Source organism: Anas acuta, chromosome 1, assembly GCF_963932015.1.
Source record: "Anas acuta chromosome 1, bAnaAcu1.1, whole genome shotgun sequence".
In the NCBI taxonomy this organism is placed as follows: Eukaryota; Metazoa; Chordata; class Aves; order Anseriformes; family Anatidae; genus Anas; species Anas acuta.
In genome coordinates, this window is record NC_088979.1 from 181,176,968 (window position 1) to 181,195,449 (window position 18,482).

Below are 18,482 nucleotides of genomic sequence, written 5' to 3' on the forward strand. Positions count from 1 at the left end.
GTTCAGATCCTTCATTCAGGTGCTGAGCAATTTGCTGCCTCCTTTTGCAAAGCAAAAGCCAAACTCCAGCAAGCAATGAAATGAGTTACCTCTGCAAGAACAAAAGCAAAATGTTTCAGTTTAGCCACTCATCTGTTTTCTGCAACCTTCTGAACTGGCCGGAGAAGATGCTGATTGTACAAAAGGTTGTGGCATTTATGAGGGTAGAAGAGCCCGAAGCAAAATAGATCTTTTTAAAAAATAATAAAATATATGACTCCCAATTAACCACCTGTGAAATCCAGCCTGAATTAATGGCAAGACTCATAACATTTGTCTCTCACTGGCAGTGTTCAGCAGTTCCCCTTGTAATGCCCAGTAGTTGCTCAGGATCTGTGCAGGTAGCTCAACTTCAGGTCTTGTGCCTGCAGATATCCATACCCACCTCTGTCCTTCAAAACCATAACAAATTGATTGATTCATTCAGAAATGAGGGGATGTGTTTTGCTGAGCCAAGATATTTGCCTTCAAGTTTTACATTTTTGTTTGTTTGTTTGTTTGTTTTTCCTGTGGCCCTTGTCATGCTTCCATCATTGCTAATGTTGAAATCCAGGAAGAATGGGAGGGAGGTTTAGTTTCTATGTGCAAGATAATTTACAATGTATCCCTAGACAAGTTAAACACTTTGAAAAATAGGATCTTAGGTTTTTGTTATTATTATATTTGTGTTGTTTTGCGGGTGATAAGAGTTACAAACATACAGAATCTGCTCCTTGTCCCAAAATATATACATCTCAATTGCATTCTTCACAGCATTCAGGCACAAAGTATACATGTATATATATATATGTGTGTGTGTGTGTGTGTGTGTGTGTAGTAGACATAAAAGTGTGTAACATTTTCACTTAAAGAAAGGCAATATACTCTTTTTCCAGGTGGCCTGATGGTTGCTTACTACTTCCTCTAAAGTACTTAGGTTGACTGAAACCCTGAACGTGCACATCTAGGTTAATGAGGACAGCTCTATTATGTAATTCCCCCCTCTCATCCCAGAAACATAGGATGCACTCAGACACAATTTTTCCTCTCTTAATCTCCAGGCGTACATGTACAAAAGAGGTTAATTGTGATCTTATGGTCATTCCCAAACCTTATTCCATAATCTTCTTACCTTATACTTCTGCTCTTCACCATATTAGCACACAACGTAAGAGACTGTAATGCTTGTCTGCTACTCCTCCAGCCTTTTCTTAAGGAAATCTGGCTTGCAGCCTTACATAACTTTGAGCTTTTACTTTTGATATCTTCAATTAATGTGTTTGCAATTGCATATAGTTGTAAATACAAAGTAGTTTTTAGGCCAATAAATTCTACTACAGTTTTCAAGCCTGTACGGACCAAAAGGAAAAAGGAATCCTCCTTTCTAAAATCCCATCTTGATATAACTGTTCCTTTCAACCTAAACTGTTTTGCAGACATTTTAAAATGATAATCCAAGGAATCAGCTGTTGTTCGAGGTTTCTTCCAGAGATGTTTGTAATCACATTCATCATCTTAGCATGCTGACAAGTTATTTAAAACATAAGTGCTTAGGATAATCTCTTTACTCATACATATTGGTTCTGATCTAGAAAAAAAATAAGAATCATAAAAAAAAATCTTCTATAATCTTCAACTGTGATGGATTACAGATTTTAATAAATGCGTGTCAGTTCCTATCTCAGACAAAGGCCATATTCTAATTATTTTTTTCTTGTAATCCAAGCTGCAGACTCAGAAGACGTATAGCCTGCCTTTACAAACTGGGTCAAGTGTGGAAAAGATGTTATGCATCTTCTGCAAGAAGCAGGATATTAATAAACATGTCCACTTAAGATTTTTTTTAACAAAGTTACAACCATCATGTATGCTTAGGAAACTTTGAGAGTTAAAAAAACACTAATTTGCTATCATCACCAACTTTTCCAGATCATAGTGTTGTGATTTAACACCTACAGAAAAGCTTTATAAAAGTCATCAACGAATGATGAGTAGAATTCATGGCTACCAGCACAATAGCACATTAGTTAAAGACCTTGGTAAGGACTTTGAAAACCAGTTGACTAAGCTAGCTACCTGTTTTATAACAATACTTTGTCTGCTCATTGTGACACCCTAGGATAACGTATAAAATATCAGATAGGCTGAAATTTTCTTTGGTAAATGCTTACACCAAGATGAGTTTAACAAGTTTAAACTCATTTCTCTTTCTAGTGCATCTGAAGTGTAAGTGAAGCAGGGGTGGGGAGGAGTTTTGTTGCCACTTTGAGGTTAAAACAGATACCCAGATAATACAGGAAGCCTGAGATGTCCCAGTCCCCTGGCGCTGGTGCCAGAACTTGAGGTTTGATGCTGTGAAGATGTGTCAACACAGGACGCTCAGCCTTGGTGACCTTCCAAACGGAGCACCCCACCCTGCTCTAGAGATCCATCAAGGCAAAACCCAGTGAGTTGCAGGTTCCACCACCAGTGGCCATGGTCCATGCTGGATCCTCAGGCCATGGGAAGACTTTCCTAGAGCTGTCCTTCCAGCCATCAAGTTGCAAGCAGGCATTTTGGAGATCAGAGTGCTGCAGCCTGAGCACTTAATGCTGCACAGCAGCTATTTGAGTTTCCTTTTCTCTAGTGTATGAGACAATAGTTCATTGGTGAAATGCCAGGAAGTACCACATGAATTTTACATGCTGTAGTGGGGAAGGGGATGAAGCATCTGGAACATGTTTTCTAGCAGTGTTGCTCCAACTGCGGGTGCAATCCAGCCCAGCACATCTCCCTCCCTCCAGCCTTGGTCAGAGCACCTCCACTTCCACTTGGCTGCTGCCACCCAAACACTCAGCCCGCTAGAGGCTGGGGTAGGACACAGCAAGTTTCTTTCGGTTTTTCAAACAAAGGAAAGGGAAGGCCAACTGATGTCCAGGCTAGAAAAGTATACTTAACATTAAAAATGTGAGAGGGGAGGAAAAATGGAGCAGATGGCACAAGGAAAAGCTTGCAGGCTTAGTTTGTCTACTTCCCTGGAGCAAGGCTAAGGTCTGACCATCCATTTCTGTTTCACAGGTTTATGCTTTGGTGTGTTAAACACTTTCAAATGCACAAGGAGGAATAGAATGCCCTGTCTTGGGACATTTTGCCACAATATTTTCTGAGATCAACAACAACAAAAAAGCCTCTCTGCCTTATTCAGTTCATTCCTTTGTATCAGGGAAGTCAGATCCCATAACCGTGTACCTGGTCACAGTGCATTCGAGATGGTCTGATCTGCTTTCATAAATTCTTCTGGAAATTCAAAGCTAATTTTTTTTTCTCCCCTCCTCTTATTATCTCTCCAGCCTTGTCACAACCAGTTTACCCCAGATTTTTTCCCTCCTTCAACAGCTGTTCCACTATAGGTTTATGTCATTTATCTGGCAGGCATACATTTGTGCCCCAGTGGTCTATAGGAATATCTGAGGCTGAGAGTCAAACACCAAGGCAAAGGAGAGAGAGGCTGTGCATGACCTGTCTTGTGCACCTGTCTCAGAAAGTGGGATCTTATCTGTCACAGAGAGCTGGCACTAAAACAAATTCCAAAATGAAAAACTGAGAGGCATGGTGACAAACAATCTGTTCTTTGCAGCCTGATGTGAACAAGCAGCTTAAGAGCCCAGGCAGTGATAACAGAAACCAAACCACGTATTCAGCTGCTTATTTGGAAAGAAATGCCCTCAAGCTGAGATGGGTAGTGAGAGACCAAGCTTTCATTGCTTTCTGGGGCACAGGAAGACATTATACACCTATTGTTCTGTAGCTTTCCACTAAAGTGCTTAGGCACAAGGACAGCTACAAGACGTGCTAAAACCATTTGTGTATCTTAAGACTATAGCTGAAGATGTCATGATACAGTAATAGCTGTAGAGTTAAATATGGATACTTAAACAATCATTGAAGAGTCTTCTCTTGTGAATCTGGTAAGAAGTATGAAAAGGTATTTGACGTACATCGGGAAGTACATGTGTTGACATACCACCTATGTAATAAACAAATCCCATTCATTTACATCTCATCAGACAGTAAAGATGACATGACAATGACATGTAGGTTTCTGGATTTATTTTTCAGGCAATCTTATGTATAAGATACAATTATCTTTCCAACATGATGCAAAGAGGACCAAGAAGTCTAATCTTCATACAAAAGCTGAACAATACATTTAAGCCTAACTCAGAAAACAAAAAGCATTGCACTGGGAAGTAACATTCTGATACAAAATTTTTCAATAATAGTAACAGTGTTTCTTGAAGAAAACACATTGTAGTGCTCATTCCTTTTATGTTCCAAAGTCATTTCAGACATTAAAAAATAAATCCAATTTTCTTTAAATATTATATTTTGGGGCCAAAAAATAAAAAAAAACAACAAGGTATATATAGAGAGAAACCAAGGTGTATATATAGAGAGAGTCATAACTCCATGGTTGTGTATTTGTGGCATAAAAGAGAAAAAGAGAATTCTCAAGTGAAATCATGGTCTCACCCAGCATCAGAACGGAAGAGACCAGCAAATACAAATTTAATTTTAAACCTTAGATTTAGGCCTCTAATCTGCCTGGGGGACAGAGGCAGCAACAGTGATCAGAACATTAAGTCCAGCAACTCAATGGAGCCACGATTTTATCCAATACTCAGAAAATGCATGGCAATGTAACAGACTCCAAATTCAACAGCACAAAGGCATTCACTGATTCAATGTAAAAAGCCCTCCTCTTTGACATCATTACTATAATTATGTCCTTCATTATTCTTTCTCTCTTTGGCTCCTTTCACCTTCCTCTTTGTTGCTGGTGCTATTTCACCAAATATGCAAAAAGAAATTCCAAATCTTGAGTAGCAAGTCTTGGAGATTAAAACTTCAGCTATACTTTGTTATACCATGTTTTTCCTACCAGACAGAGCAACACTGGGAACTCTAGCCCCTCAGGACCATGGTAATAGAACTATGATGCTCAGGAGATAAAAGACTGTGCGTTCATCAGCAAAGTGCATTTGTGAGCAAAGTCAAAGGTGACAGACAGCTCCAGAATCAGTATCCAGCTTTAGAGAAGGGGAGTTCCAGACAGCTGCACAGATACAGCTGCAGCTGGCATCTGCACACAGCTTTGCACAGACCTAACTGGTAGAAGTCTAACCCATACTTGCATTGCAAGGTGGTGTAGAAATCCCTGAGCTAAAGTGCAGAAACAGCCCTGAACGGGAAGGAAGCAGCTGCTGTTTAGTTAGAGAGAAGCTGAACTCAGACTGAAGTTCAGTTCTGGGCTGGTGCAGTGACACTGCTGCTAGAACTGAGCTGGCACGGCTGTGCAGCACAACACTCAGCCTCAGATAAGCTGGTGCACTGGTAAACCCTCATCAGTGTGAAGTGGCAATGAATCGAGTAGTATGGATAGGCTCCCAAAGCAACAATTCAAAAGCATGATAGCAAAAGGACAGAAGCTAACTCAAAAAAGTAATGATTTGAGCCTCTAAGCCTACTGCATTTCAAAGCTGCTTGTATTAGACAGACCATTCCCTTTGTAACAGTACTTAACCTGGACGAGGCACGTGGGATAAGTGGAAAGAGTAAACATGTCATTTAGAGCAGCTTGTGAACACATTAACTGTGGTGTATTTAAGAATACCCTTCCTAGCTGCAGAGCTAAATGCTAATGTGCTCTCCTAACAGCAAAAACAGCACGTAACAGTTATTTCGACATATCACAAACAGCTTCCACTCTGTAACAGGAAAGGGAATGAAGGGTAAATTGTTTTAAAATTAATTTGGTGGACAGAGGGAGTTAAGTTTACATTTGTAAGAGATGGATTTCACAAATATTAAGATCTAGGTTCAAACAGCTGGATATCTTCAAGATTTAACAGGATTTTATTTGCTAGTAGTGCAGAACTTTTAAACTATTTCTTGCGTATTGTTAATGTGAAAATGTTCACAAATACTGTCAAAGGGAACAGGAGAAGACTTAAAATTTGAGTATAACTTCTATCTCTACTGAATTGTTTACAGCACATAAAAAAATAAAATAAACTCAAACTTGATAAAGGGAACTCATTAAGCAGACTTTTCTTTCACAAAAGCCACTTGTGGATTTTCCTTTCAGCTGAGTTTTGACTCAATAATAACCCTATACAGTTAGGAGATAAATTCTATTAAAAAAAAAAAAAAAGATATTTAGGAAAGATAAAAGGAAAGATTTCATTGATGCTGAAACGTGCATGAAAGTGTTACAGCTTTGAAAGGAAAACACTAACACATGCATCTGGGCATCTAAAGTTTCTACATCAAAGTCAGGCAACTGATTTTATGGAAGGCACCATTTGGGTCTGAAATACCAGATACTGTCTTTAACTGGTCCGAATTTAGATTCTTCACGTTGTGGTGGGAAAGCAAACAAAGCCAAAACCAGATTCAATCCATTGCTTCCAGTTACTGTCTGATAACACTATGAGTACTGTACACAATACCTTCTGCCCTAACACGTTCAAGTATTGGTCCATAAATGTTCTTCGTCAATGGTATAACCATGCCTTTGACGTCTATTTCACCTGAAATAAAGGAGAAAAAAAAATAGCGTTATGTGTTAAAGTTGCGTGTCCATGCCCAGGTGCTGGCAGTGGGACTGACTGGCTCCTCTGTGAGGTGAGGCCAGGGTTGCCCCATGATGGACACAGCCAGTTCCAGCCAGCTCCAATGGGCCCAACATGGGGCACGGCTGTGCCCAGCACCCAAAATGGAGCACCTTGGGGGAACATATTTGAGAAAGATTCAAAATGCTGCATGGCAGTGGAGAGTGAAGAGCAAAGTACGAGAAAAAACTCTGTGAGCAACAACATCGGAGAAAGAGAGGGGGGGAGAGGAGGAGGTTCTCCAGGTGCTGCAGCAGAGCCTCCCAGTACAGCCTGGGGAGAGCCCACACGGGAGCAGTGGATAAGTCTGTGGAGGTAGAAGCAACAGGGACAAACTGTTACGGACCAACCGCAACCCATTCCCCTGCACCACTCAGGGCCAGGGAAAAGAGTTGAGGAGTTGGGCACAGAGATGTGAAGTTCAGCCTAGAAAAAAAAGAGGAAGGGGAAAAGGTGTCGTTTTAATTTGTCTTTGTATCTCATTGTCCAAAACTATTTTATCTGGAAATAAACTAATTTTCTCCAAATCCAAGGTGTTTTACCTGTGCTGATAACTGGTAGGTGACCTCCCTGTGTTCATCTCTACCTACAAGTCAACCCTATTGAGAAGGGTGATTAACAGAGTGCCTGGGTGGGTGTCTGCCAGCCAGCCAAAGTCAACTCACGAGTTCAAAATCAAATTGCAATTACATAATTTTTACGTATATCTGCAATTTTAGTGACTGGTGTTAGGTTCTCTAACAGCGCCAGTACTGAATCAAAAATAAAAAAAAAAAAAACATTTGAAAACAGTATCACACACAGATTGAACTTGATTCTTACAGCTGTGAAATTGGCTAGGTAAAAAGTTCAGATGAACTTTTGAAGTCCTGATGAAAAAAAAAAAAGTTTTTGTTCATTTCAGCTAGCCAGGAGGGGAGCAGAGATCCAAAGATTAAGAACAAGCAAGGGGGAAAAATGACACCATTTCATGTTTACATGGTGATGACTAGGCAGAGTGTGGCTGTTTATATAAAAGTACATGCCATGATCAGGTAATATGCCCCAAACCTCAAATTTAGTCAATCTGTAAAGTAGCAGTGGAAGTTGCTAGTTTGCTCAACACAAGTATATTTTAGCCTGTTTCACTGTTGCACAGTCTCCCACGGAAACAAATAATTTTTATCACAAAGGTCTTCTTTACACCAGTGAAACACTGAAGAGTAAATGAATAAACACCTCTACAGATTTAGAAGTAAATTAAGAAGTGCCAACGGAAGATCCAAACATGCAGATTAAACACTCCTGTAAAGTAGACAAGAAGTTTGGTAAGTTAAAAATAATAATAATGCACATATATACTTGAGGAACACTACACATAGTGCTTTCTATAGGCAGAGAGATACAGAGGTTGAAATACATTCACTGAAGGCTGATCTGTCACTTACCATCTAGAACCATTTTAGCAGCAATAGCTGTGGGGTATCCTACAGTTTTAGCCATGGCAGAATATCCCTTGTTATCACCATAGACAACCAGATCAATAAATTTGTCTTCCAAATGACCAGAAGGATGCCTGAGACCTATTTCATTTCTCATAACAATCATATCTCTCTCTCCGGTGCCTAAGAGAAAAGCACATGAACTATTCATTAACTGTCTCCCAGTCATAACATGATGAGTTTCCTGACAAGCAAGGCACTATGCATACATATCATTTACATTAGGGAAGTGAATTACACTTAGGATATGGGCTATAAAGGAGGACAGAAAGATGTAATGTTTTTATTAAGATGTAATGTTCCCTACTCCCCCAGTTACTCTCTTCATTCCCTGTTACATTTTTTATTTCAAGACATTAAGAAACCTTAATAAGAATTAATAATTAATGCTGGTAAGAGATACTGACTTGTTCCAGTCATAACCATGAAGAAGATTTCTCACATACCAAAAGGCAGATTCATCTCCATGTGCTTTGCAAGAGCCCCCACAATGGAATCTGCTGTTGGAACAGGTTCATCTCCCAGTAATCCTAGCCTGCCAGAAGCAGTAAAATAGAGTGATGCCATTGCATAACAATTTAACAGTCTGTTTTGTAATTTCCAGGTTGCTCAGCATATCAATTTAACAGTCTCAACATGGACCAAAATTGGTAGAACTTTTTACTTAAAAAATAAAAATAATGAAAGCACTGAAACATACCATTCCACAGCCTCAAGCTGACTTTTGTCTCTTTCCAGTTTGTTAAACACAGCTTCTCTGAGAACAGAGTATTCAACAGGAGGCTGAATTCCAACCAGTTTGCACATGAGTTGTTTCTGTATTAAAAGAAAAAAGAAAAAGTTCCTGAAGGCCTGATATCTGTTCCCACTGCTTTCCAGTCAAGGTTTCCAGAACCTAAGCTCAGTTAATACCCAGGACATCTGAAAAGACAGATTGTACAAATAGGGGAAATGCGATAGTTTGAGATTTTTTTAATCACAGCAAATGAAAATAGGGGTTGTTTTTTCCTACAACAGTTTGTATCCCACCACTCAGCTGTTTCCCGCTACCTTGTCTATCTCTTGTCTTATCCCTTTCTCCAGCAGTGAAGAAAGAATGTAGAAATCTGCATAAACACTGTGAAGATATTTAGGTGAAAGGGAAGCCACCTTGAGACAGCTAGTAAGTCGGGAACTTAAGGATCTCTATCAGTTGGTCTGTAAACGGTAAATGTCCATTTCAAGATAAAAGTACTAAGATGTAACTACATTGCTGAGACAGAGTTTTCAATGAAACTGAAGGATAGGAGGATTAGAAATTCTAGCCATCCTTGCAAAGTAAGCTTGAAGATACCGACCCTACAACTGAAAGTAGACAAAAATCATCTCAAAAAATAAGTCACATCTAGCCCATTGCTGATGGGCTGTTTTCCAATCGCTGAAATGAACATACTGCTGAAATTGCAGCCTAAAAAACTCTCTGGAGTTTGGGAAGATGAGCAGTGCTCTATTATAGTCAGACTCAGCCTTTTCACCTTGTTAGTTCTTTGGTTTTGAGAATATTCAAGACATTCATTACTTGAAATAACAGCATCATCAGAAAAATACTGTGCTCTCCTTTCACACAGCGTAAGCCTGGTACATTTTTCCAGATTAACGCGGATAAAAGCACAAAGGACACAGGAGACAAATCTGAATTTTGTTCATCTGGGTAATAAAGTTATTGTCTCAGGGGTTTGCAAAACAAGAAAAATTTCACATGACATACAAGCAGACCTGACAAGTAATAAGCTTTCTGTAAATATAGCTCACTCTACACCATACTGAGATAGGAAATTCCCTGCTTTGCCCACAGAGAACCAACACATGGACTGTCAAGTGCAACAGCAGCATATCATAAGTCATACCTTGGCTGCCTCCTTTTATCATTCTTTTCTACTAACTATACTCTCTGGTCAAATTAAATTCTTTTAGAAATCCGCATGTTACAAAACCCTAGATGTATTCAGCTCTCATGAAACAAAAGCAAATCAGATTTCAAAGTTACTGTACTTTCCACTGCCATGGAAAATGAGTAAAACTACTTCCCACATATAAATGCCTTCTGATGGCAAAGGAAGCAACCAATGCCAGTACTATTGAAAAAGCTTAAGTCAGTTTTATCCTCTAACTGCACTTAATGCATCACTAAGAGCATCTCCATCAAAGCGTCCCTTACAGGTAACCCTAAATGGACCAGAAAGCACACCTTGAAAAAGTTCCTTAGCTGGTACATCTGATATTTCATTATAGTGTCAAATTTTTCCTTGACCTATATATATCCCCAGATGTGTCTTTGTAAAATCATTGAAAAATATGTCTGAGAAAGAAACAGCAAAGATTTTGCAAAATTGATGTGTTGAAGTGAATGGAGACATCAGTAAGATAGACAGAAAAGCAAGTTAACAGAAGACAACAAAAAAAAACACAAGCCTCTGTATAGAAGCACAAAACCACAAAACTCTGTATAGAGTTTTAACAGACAAAAAGATTTTCATATACTCCTTTAGGCTTAAATTCTTACTTCTCAATGCTCTAAAAAAAATTTTTACACTGAAGACCACAGGCCAATACCAATACAGACACTGCAAACTTAGCAGTGAGGGCTGGAGTCTTACTAGCAGAAAATTTAAGACAATTCAGAGAAACACTGGAGGGGACTACTTCTGACAGTCACCTAGCCCAGTGCCCTGCTTGAAGCAGGACTTCTGCTAGCACTCATATCAGCCACAGCATGCCATGTCTAGCTGAGCCCAGAAAGCTGCCATGGCCAGGGACTTCAGAGCCTTCCTGGGTAACCCGTTCCAGCATCACGCAGTGTTCCTGCTGAAGAAAATCTTCCTAGTGACTAAGAATAAAAAGCAGAGAAGAGCAGGATGCAATACAAGATTCCCATTGCTATGGGCACCCAATCCTAGAAAGAAAAAGGTTAATAAAACAGAGAAAAGAAGGCAGAAGAATTGAACTAACTCACCCAGGTTAGACGTGGTGCGTCTGAGTTTAGCAAAGGATAAGGATCTGGGTTAATTAATCCCAATTTCACAAAGCCTCCCATAGTTTTAGAATATCCCTGCAATAAAAGAATGACATGGTTAAAAATAGTAACCACTTGAAACTGAGGTGAATATTTACTTTGATTCAAATGCAGTTATGGAAGCAACAATGCTTGTGTTAAGCATTATGCCCATGGGAAAGCAGCCACAATAACATGATGCCAATGGGGTTACAACAACAGATCGGTACCTCAGAACCTTCAGTACCTCTCCACCTCTCCCCCTAATTGTCCAGTATCATCTTTAGTGATTTAGTATTGTTCTGCCATCAATATTTCTGTGGTAAGTAGAATTGGTTGATGAGAGTGAAAGGCCAAACTGGCCAGCACTAGTCCAAATGCCAGCACATCATTACAGACAGGGTAGTATCAGTCAGCTGGCCACAGAGAGCCCATGACTGAATTCAGCTCACCACAGCTGTACATTGTTTAATTGTACTGACATCAAATAAACTAATTTTTAAGCTAAAAACCCTGTGTGATTACATCTTTCTCCAGGAATAATAGAGAGACAATGAGTGGAGTGGAATGGCATTTAAAAGGAACTGCAAAGGACAATAGGCTGCACGATAAAGTAAGTCTCAACTGGCTTCTGCTCATTTTTGTTTGTTTCCCATTAACAGTAACAAGGACAACTCCCACACAGCTGCTGGATACCTGAAAACACTCAAGTACCAGTGACTAGAAACACTGTTAAAAAAAAAAAAAAAAACAGAATGGTGGAAATAAAGCACCCTTGGAGAGGGCTAATTATAATTAGGAGCCACCTCCACCAGCACAAGGTTATTAGCTCAGATGGCCTTGCAGTCAGATCCCTCTGTGACACCTCTTTTTAAATTTACTCCATTAGCCATCTGAACTTGATCTCTAAAAGGCACTGCGAGGAGATATCAGCCTCTGCATTCAGTGGATTGCTTTCTGCTCCATGACAGAGCAGTGTGTGAAGGGCCAGCATTAACTTCTGCCATGCTCAGCACCACATCCCAGTAGGGATCCCACATGGCTAGGGCTATGCCGTGCTCTTCCACACATCCCTACCAACATCACCCCAACCCAAGGCAACTGACCTCCTTCGGTGATTAAGAAGACAGCACTAACCATAGAAACATCCTTCTTGCAGCACAGCTGATAACACCTCTTTTATGACACACTGACATCTTTTTTCCTTTGTGCTAACAATTATACAGAAGAAGAAAGTTTTACCAGGCACCAAAGGGAAGAGCAGATACTGTCATATTAAGACTTCATGAGGAGATAAGATGCCTTCTGCATATTTCTAGCTTCTGATCAAGAGATTGTATCTAGACTGACAAAGAGAGAGCTATTGCAGTTTGTAGCCCTTATATCTCAACATTGGCCTTCAGTCTTCTTTTACTAAGCAAGCCTCCCTCCCTCCCAGAAATAAAGAAAAAATCCTGTTCTATTGAAACAGAGGTATTAAAAGGGAAAAAGATAAGCCATTTATCATGCCATGTACAAAACAAAACAATTCAAGCCTTGACAAAAACCTTAACTCAGAAGACAGACATCCACAAAATACAGAGCTTTGTTGAAATGACAGCATTCAATCACTTGAGGCAAATAAGAACAACAACAGAACAATAAAATCTTACTTTGTATCTTAAGGTGCCTCTTAACAAAGTGTGAGCTGTCTGAATACCATAAGGCTCAGCGTATTTGGTACTGTCTCTGTTGGGGAAACCTTCCAAATTTAATCCTGGGAAAAAATCCATCGAAGTAACAGAATCAAGCAACGCTCCTCCGGCAGGAATATTGATAACCTGAATTCCGCAAAAGAACAGCACAATTATTTTGGTGGAGTAATTTGATTTACTTTGCAACAGAAAAGATGAAGTGTGCTCAAAGTAGGAACATTACGTTTAGTGTTTCTGCTGCAAACAAAGGTTCAATCTAAGTAAAGCAGTTGCACAAGCCATTTAAGCATATCCTGTGAACAAGGAGCATGCGCTATGTCAGCCATTACTAATCAAAGGACTCAGACAATCCACATCCTTCTAACACACCCTAGTAATTTTAATTCCTTTGGCATCTATATTGAGGTTGCAGATTCCCATTTCACTTACGCTACTATAATTTTGGAGCAACCCCCCAAACTACACCATTATGCAGGGAGATTCTTCCCATAGGCTCCTTGCTTTTTGATCCATTTTTTTCCTTCCCTTTTTTAGAAAAAGGAAAAGGTAAATGTAAAGTGGAGGATGGTAGTGGGTTTTGTTTGTTTTGTTATTTACTATTATCGTGTTTCTGTTTTTTTTTTTTAATCTTAAAAAAAAGTACAGATTATATACTGATAAAAATTGCTTCCCATGTGTATCTTCACTTGGGGTTACAAAGCACAGAGAGAATTCAACATTGAAGGAAAACAAAAATAAGGTTGACTAATTCCATTATCACTACCAAATAAAGCCTTGAACTCTGCTTCCTGCAAGCAGCAGATGCACAGATCTGCTGTACAGCGCCTATACAAATTCATTTTGTGGTTTCTGACCAAAGGGGCAAGGCTTCCTTCTAGCACAAAGACTACAGCAACCAACTCACACCAATGCCCTAAGATCTTACTGTGTTTGTGAAGCAAGACACTTGTGTGGAAGAATCCTACACAAGTCAGAGATGGCTATAGATTTAGTGGCAAGGAGGAAAAATTGCACAATTTACCAATAAGTGCTCTCATAATGAATCACTCACATGCATGATCTAATTTTTCCTAGCAACAGGTGAACAAGGTCAGAATTAAAGAAGAAACATTTTCACATTCTCCAAGAGACTCTTTCATCTGAAACTTACAACTAAGTGTTGCTGCTTTACTTAAAAAGATCTAATGCACAAGTCCTGAATTTCTATTTTTTCCTTACTGCAGTAAGAACACTAGAGAACCAAAATGTCATGACAAAGCATCTCAAACGATTTCTCAGTTTTGCAGATCGAAAGGTTTAGGTAATTAGCCAAACTTTAGGGTGGTTATACACAACAGTCTCCTTGACATTTGAAGAGTCCCTGCTCAGTAACTACTCTGAGCAAGTGGGACTGATCAAACAAACAGGAGTGGAAAGCAGAAATGTGACAATAGTGTGCAATAGCTTTGCAGAAATCAGTTGCAATCCTCCCATAAAACAGAGGTAATGACATTTGCTGGGTTAGATCTACTCCACCGTCTTCTGCACAAACAGCAGACCAGAGCTTATACGCTTGTAATAATATATAACCTTAAAATTATATAACCTTAAATTATAACCTTGTTAGAAAGCCCTGTTCGCTTCCACAAAAGCCAGTTAGCATTACACACTGCACCAAAGGAAAAGAATTCGGGAATTCTGCTAAGCACCGAGCAAATACAAAATGAAGCTGTTTGGTTTGCAAACGTGACTAGAAAGAAAAGCAAGTAGGATACACATTCATTTTTGTTTCAAAGAGACAGACATAGGGCAATTAAGCAGCAAAAGCAGTACATGCAAGCTGATGGAAGCTGAACCCAGAACATTAACCTCAAGTTGGCGTCTTAGTCATTAGCACGTTTCTCCTTTGCCATCAGATTCCATACAGTAAGAATTAAAAGCTGCCAGCAGCCAGGCACCATGATACTAGAAGGTACCACTGTGCTTAGGCTTAAAAGCAAACAACACAAAGCCCAGTTCCCAACATCACCTTCTTGGTATTTAAATGGAAATACTAGGATTACTTCACCTCTCCATTTTTTAAATACGTAGCAGACTGAACTGTATTCAGCAAGACTCCTTGTGGGCTCCAACTGAACTTGTATCTCAGAGGATTGTCAGAGTGCTCTGGAGCTGGTAGGCCACCACAGAAAGAAGTGTAGGATACAACCTGTCAGATTTGTCCACAGGGAAGAAACAATGAATGGATGACAGACGCAAGATGGAAACAGTACAGAGCTACCCTGCAGAATCCCTGCTAGTTGTTAAACTTCTTGATGACATTACCCCCAAACAGGCCAAATCACCTGCAGTGAGGGAAACAAAGAACTTCACTGAACAACTGCATCAATCTGCCACAATGCAGGCACTGCTTATAAAGGAGAGGAAACAAAAACATACACTGGAGCAAGCCCATCTTAGGTAACAGACTCTCACCAATTGGTTTAGCTGGCACCAAATTCCCAGCATCAGAAAAAAAATAAGGTGTCCAGAACCCATCACATACCAGTGACATGCCCAAAAGCTGGCTGGTGTTAAAGGAATGGCTTTACTAATAAAATCCTGGCAGAATCACATGCAGCCTGACAACCTTACCGTGGCACCAACTTCTTTTGCCTTGTCAATACATTCCATTGCCAACATATGGTCAAGACCAGGATCCAAGCCCACTTCACTGATAACTGTAATACCAGCAGCTTCTACACTAAAAATAGCAGAAATGGAGAAGCGTCAGAATATTCACTATTAGAGGCCTTTTGTTCATGAAATCTGCCCAAGGGAGGCCCAACAAACTTTCCCCAACACAGTAAATTCTGCATTCTGTCTGCAGCTTGTGGGAAAAAAAAAAAACAAACAAACAGATGTTAAAACCCCAAGGGTACAATTGTGCTAAAAGTCATTGTAGCCTTGATTTCTCTTACTTTGATGCAACATCTATGGGCTAGTGAAAAAATAAATTTCTACAAGCTACACTGTATCCTACGTTCTCCTAGGCAGCTTTACTGCCTTCCTGCATCAATGTAGAAGACAAAAGAAGTTTAGTTGTAACAGCCCGTAACAGATCCTACAGAAGTAGAGAGATTGAAAGGTCTTTTTTCCCAAGCTGTAAGCAATTTATTTTTATTTTTTTTTAATAAAAACAATTGCCTAGCTTCCAAAGCAGCTCACATCACCACAAACGAGGGTGATTTATTTTAAAATAAAAGTTTATTAATAAAAAACACTTTTTGTATTGACAAATGAGAAGGGGATTTCTTCTGGTTTAGGGTTTTGTTTTTTTTGGAGTTTTTATTTTGGCAAAAGCAGTATGACCTCTTGACATCACAGCAATATGAGGAGGATAAGTTCATAAACCTCTCTCATTCCTGCAGCCCTGGTTCTTTACTTGTCTAGCTTTCTCCATTTTATCATTTTCAGAGACATTGCATGTCAGATTCCTATCTCACTCACTTGAATTGACTCCAGAGATTCTAGTACTGCGACTCAGAGAATCACCTAAACGAAGCCACAGGCCAAAAACAATTTTAAATCATATAAAATACGTAGACAACAGAAACATTAGAGTAATTAGAATTGTAAACAGTTTGAGACTAATGTACAATAAGCCAAGAATGAGTTTTCATAAGAGGAAGACGAAGACAATTAAGCTTTCTGCCACTGGTAGAACAAGACAGCCCAGCTTCTCCTTCAAATATCTACACAAGTTTGAGGGGGGAAGACAAGGCATATTAACATGAAGTAAGCTGGGGCACACAGAACAGTATACTCCAGTTGCCAGAGCAGTAGCCTGAGCAGGTTGCAGCATGCATCCTTCACACTGTTCTGTTACTGTCTCTGTGTGCAACTTTGGGGAAACGTATCTGGTCCTTGTTTAAAAAAAGGGAAAGGGACAGAATACAGAAAACACTAATTAAAGGTTGCAGATGTAAAACACTACAAAATGTTCACACCAAATATGCACCAAATAAGGAAGCAATACCAGAGAGAGACTCTCACACCTACCTCTTCTGGAGTTCTTTCATAGCAGGTGTTAAGTAGCTTGCTGTTACCAAGTTCACTTTGTTGTTAATACATTTCTTAGCAACCAAAGGATGTGCTGAGTAAGGCAGCAAACTGCAAATGAAAGAGAATTACACAACGTCAAAATCCAATCCATTACTTATGCCAAATCCAATCCGTTACTTATGCCGTCACTGAAAAGACTCTCACTGATGGTTTTGTGTGCCTACAGAAAAGCTCAACTACATGCACCCATCACATCTGCCTTGCTCCAGGTTGCTTCATACCTACACAAGTGAAATGTCACCCACCCTATCAGAAGTCACTGTCAGATGCACTCAGAACAGGGTACAAAACAATATGGGAGTCATTCTTTAGACAACATTTCTGTCATTTTTCCTTGGAGGGAAAACAGAATAAAAAAACATAGACCTCTTTTCAATACCATCTTCTAAACAGGCATGCTGAAGGTTTAGAAGATACAGAACTGTAAAACCACCCTTGAGAATCCTTTCATTACAACAATCCAGCTGATACACTTCGCGAAAAGCATGTTCTAGCTAGAAAAGAAACAACACTCATGACTTCCATTGCAAAACGGACAAAATGGTAAGGTCATTTCCTCCCATTTCAATAACTGGAAAGACATCTTCCTTAACTGGATATTCAGGTGAAATCACCAATATGTCAGAATTTTTACTCCTCCTGAAAACGTGCAAACTTGATCCTAGGCACACATAAGCTGATAGACACAACTGGCTCCTCTTACTAAAGTTATCCAAGTAATTGGTGAACACTTAAAAAGAGAAGCTGCAATCAAAGTTCCTTTCAAAGGCTATCCCTGACACCTCTCTACACAAGAAGGCAGTGGCCAGTTACAACTATTTACATATACAAATATGATCCCAGTTCTTGGGCATTAAGAAAGAACAGAAGTGGCCATCTAGGCTCCATCAAAAGGTCTAGCAAACTGAGGGCAGTCACATAAGGTCCTTTACACAGTTACAATGCTGATTTAGGCCGTGAACTAGGAGAAAGAAGCAGCATGACTTTGAGTTGAGCCTATCGTGTTTTACTCTGAATTCTGACCTGATCACAAGGTCGTGTTTCTTCACCAAAGAGGACAGCTTTTCCTCATGCTTAAGGACATCCATATGAACTGAAGTAACATTGCTGAATTTTTCTGTCAGTTGTTCAAGTTGTTCCTCCATGACAGATGCTGTTTTAAAAATAAAACACACCGTTACCTAAGTATGAACAAGTCCAAAGTGTGTCCAGGTATAACTGCTGTACATATGCCTGCTTCTTTCCAAAGAGAAGCAGTTGCACAGATACTTTTTCACTAGCAGTTGAAGAAAAATTAAGCATGAAGCACTTTACTTCCTCTGAAGTAGTCAATATTATAATCGATTTCCAGTGTCAAGCCATGGCTGCTATAACTCAAGAACAATAACCTAAGAACGTTTACTCTCAGAAGAGCCCCAGGCTGCTCTTTACTAACAAACACCCACAATTAGCACCATTATGGGTTTACTTAAAACAAAGTTTAAGCTGCATTCTTCCTCCTGTCAGCAGACTAGGTCAACAC

General features: G+C 39.6%; 1 protein-coding gene and 1 long non-coding RNA gene across 5 annotated transcripts in view; both read right to left on the minus strand.

Annotated features, from left to right (window-relative positions):
- Window positions 1-4,092: 4,092 nt before the first annotated feature.
- AASS (aminoadipate-semialdehyde synthase) overlaps window positions 4,093-18,482 on the minus strand; it is a 30,223-nt gene continuing 15,833 nt past the window's right edge. For 3 of the 4 annotated variants that reach the window (XM_068669601.1, XM_068669600.1, XM_068669602.1), the window contains 10 exons: window positions 17,984-18,113; window positions 16,898-17,008; window positions 15,491-15,599; window positions 14,925-15,065; window positions 12,836-13,003; window positions 11,145-11,240; window positions 8,853-8,968; window positions 8,599-8,687; window positions 8,099-8,275; window positions 4,093-6,590 (listed from right to left, as the gene is read on the minus strand). In XM_068669601.1, the coding sequence (XP_068525702.1) occupies window positions 6,472-6,590; window positions 8,099-8,275; window positions 8,599-8,687; window positions 8,853-8,968; window positions 11,145-11,240; window positions 12,836-13,003; window positions 14,925-15,065; window positions 15,491-15,599; window positions 16,898-17,008; window positions 17,984-18,113 (1,256 nt within the window). In that variant the 3' untranslated portion in view covers window positions 4,093-6,471. The remainder of the gene's footprint in view (window positions 6,591-8,098; window positions 8,276-8,598; window positions 8,688-8,852; window positions 8,969-11,144; window positions 11,241-12,835; window positions 13,004-14,924; window positions 15,066-15,490; window positions 15,600-16,897; window positions 17,009-17,983; window positions 18,114-18,482) is intronic. The other variant, XM_068669599.1, reaches the window with a different exon arrangement.
- Window positions 13,485-14,917, minus strand: LOC137849701 (uncharacterized). The gene is made up of 2 exons (XR_011092031.1): window positions 14,463-14,917; window positions 13,485-14,420 (listed from the first exon to the last, which is right to left on the minus strand). It is a non-coding gene; the product is annotated as an uncharacterized lncRNA (long non-coding RNA).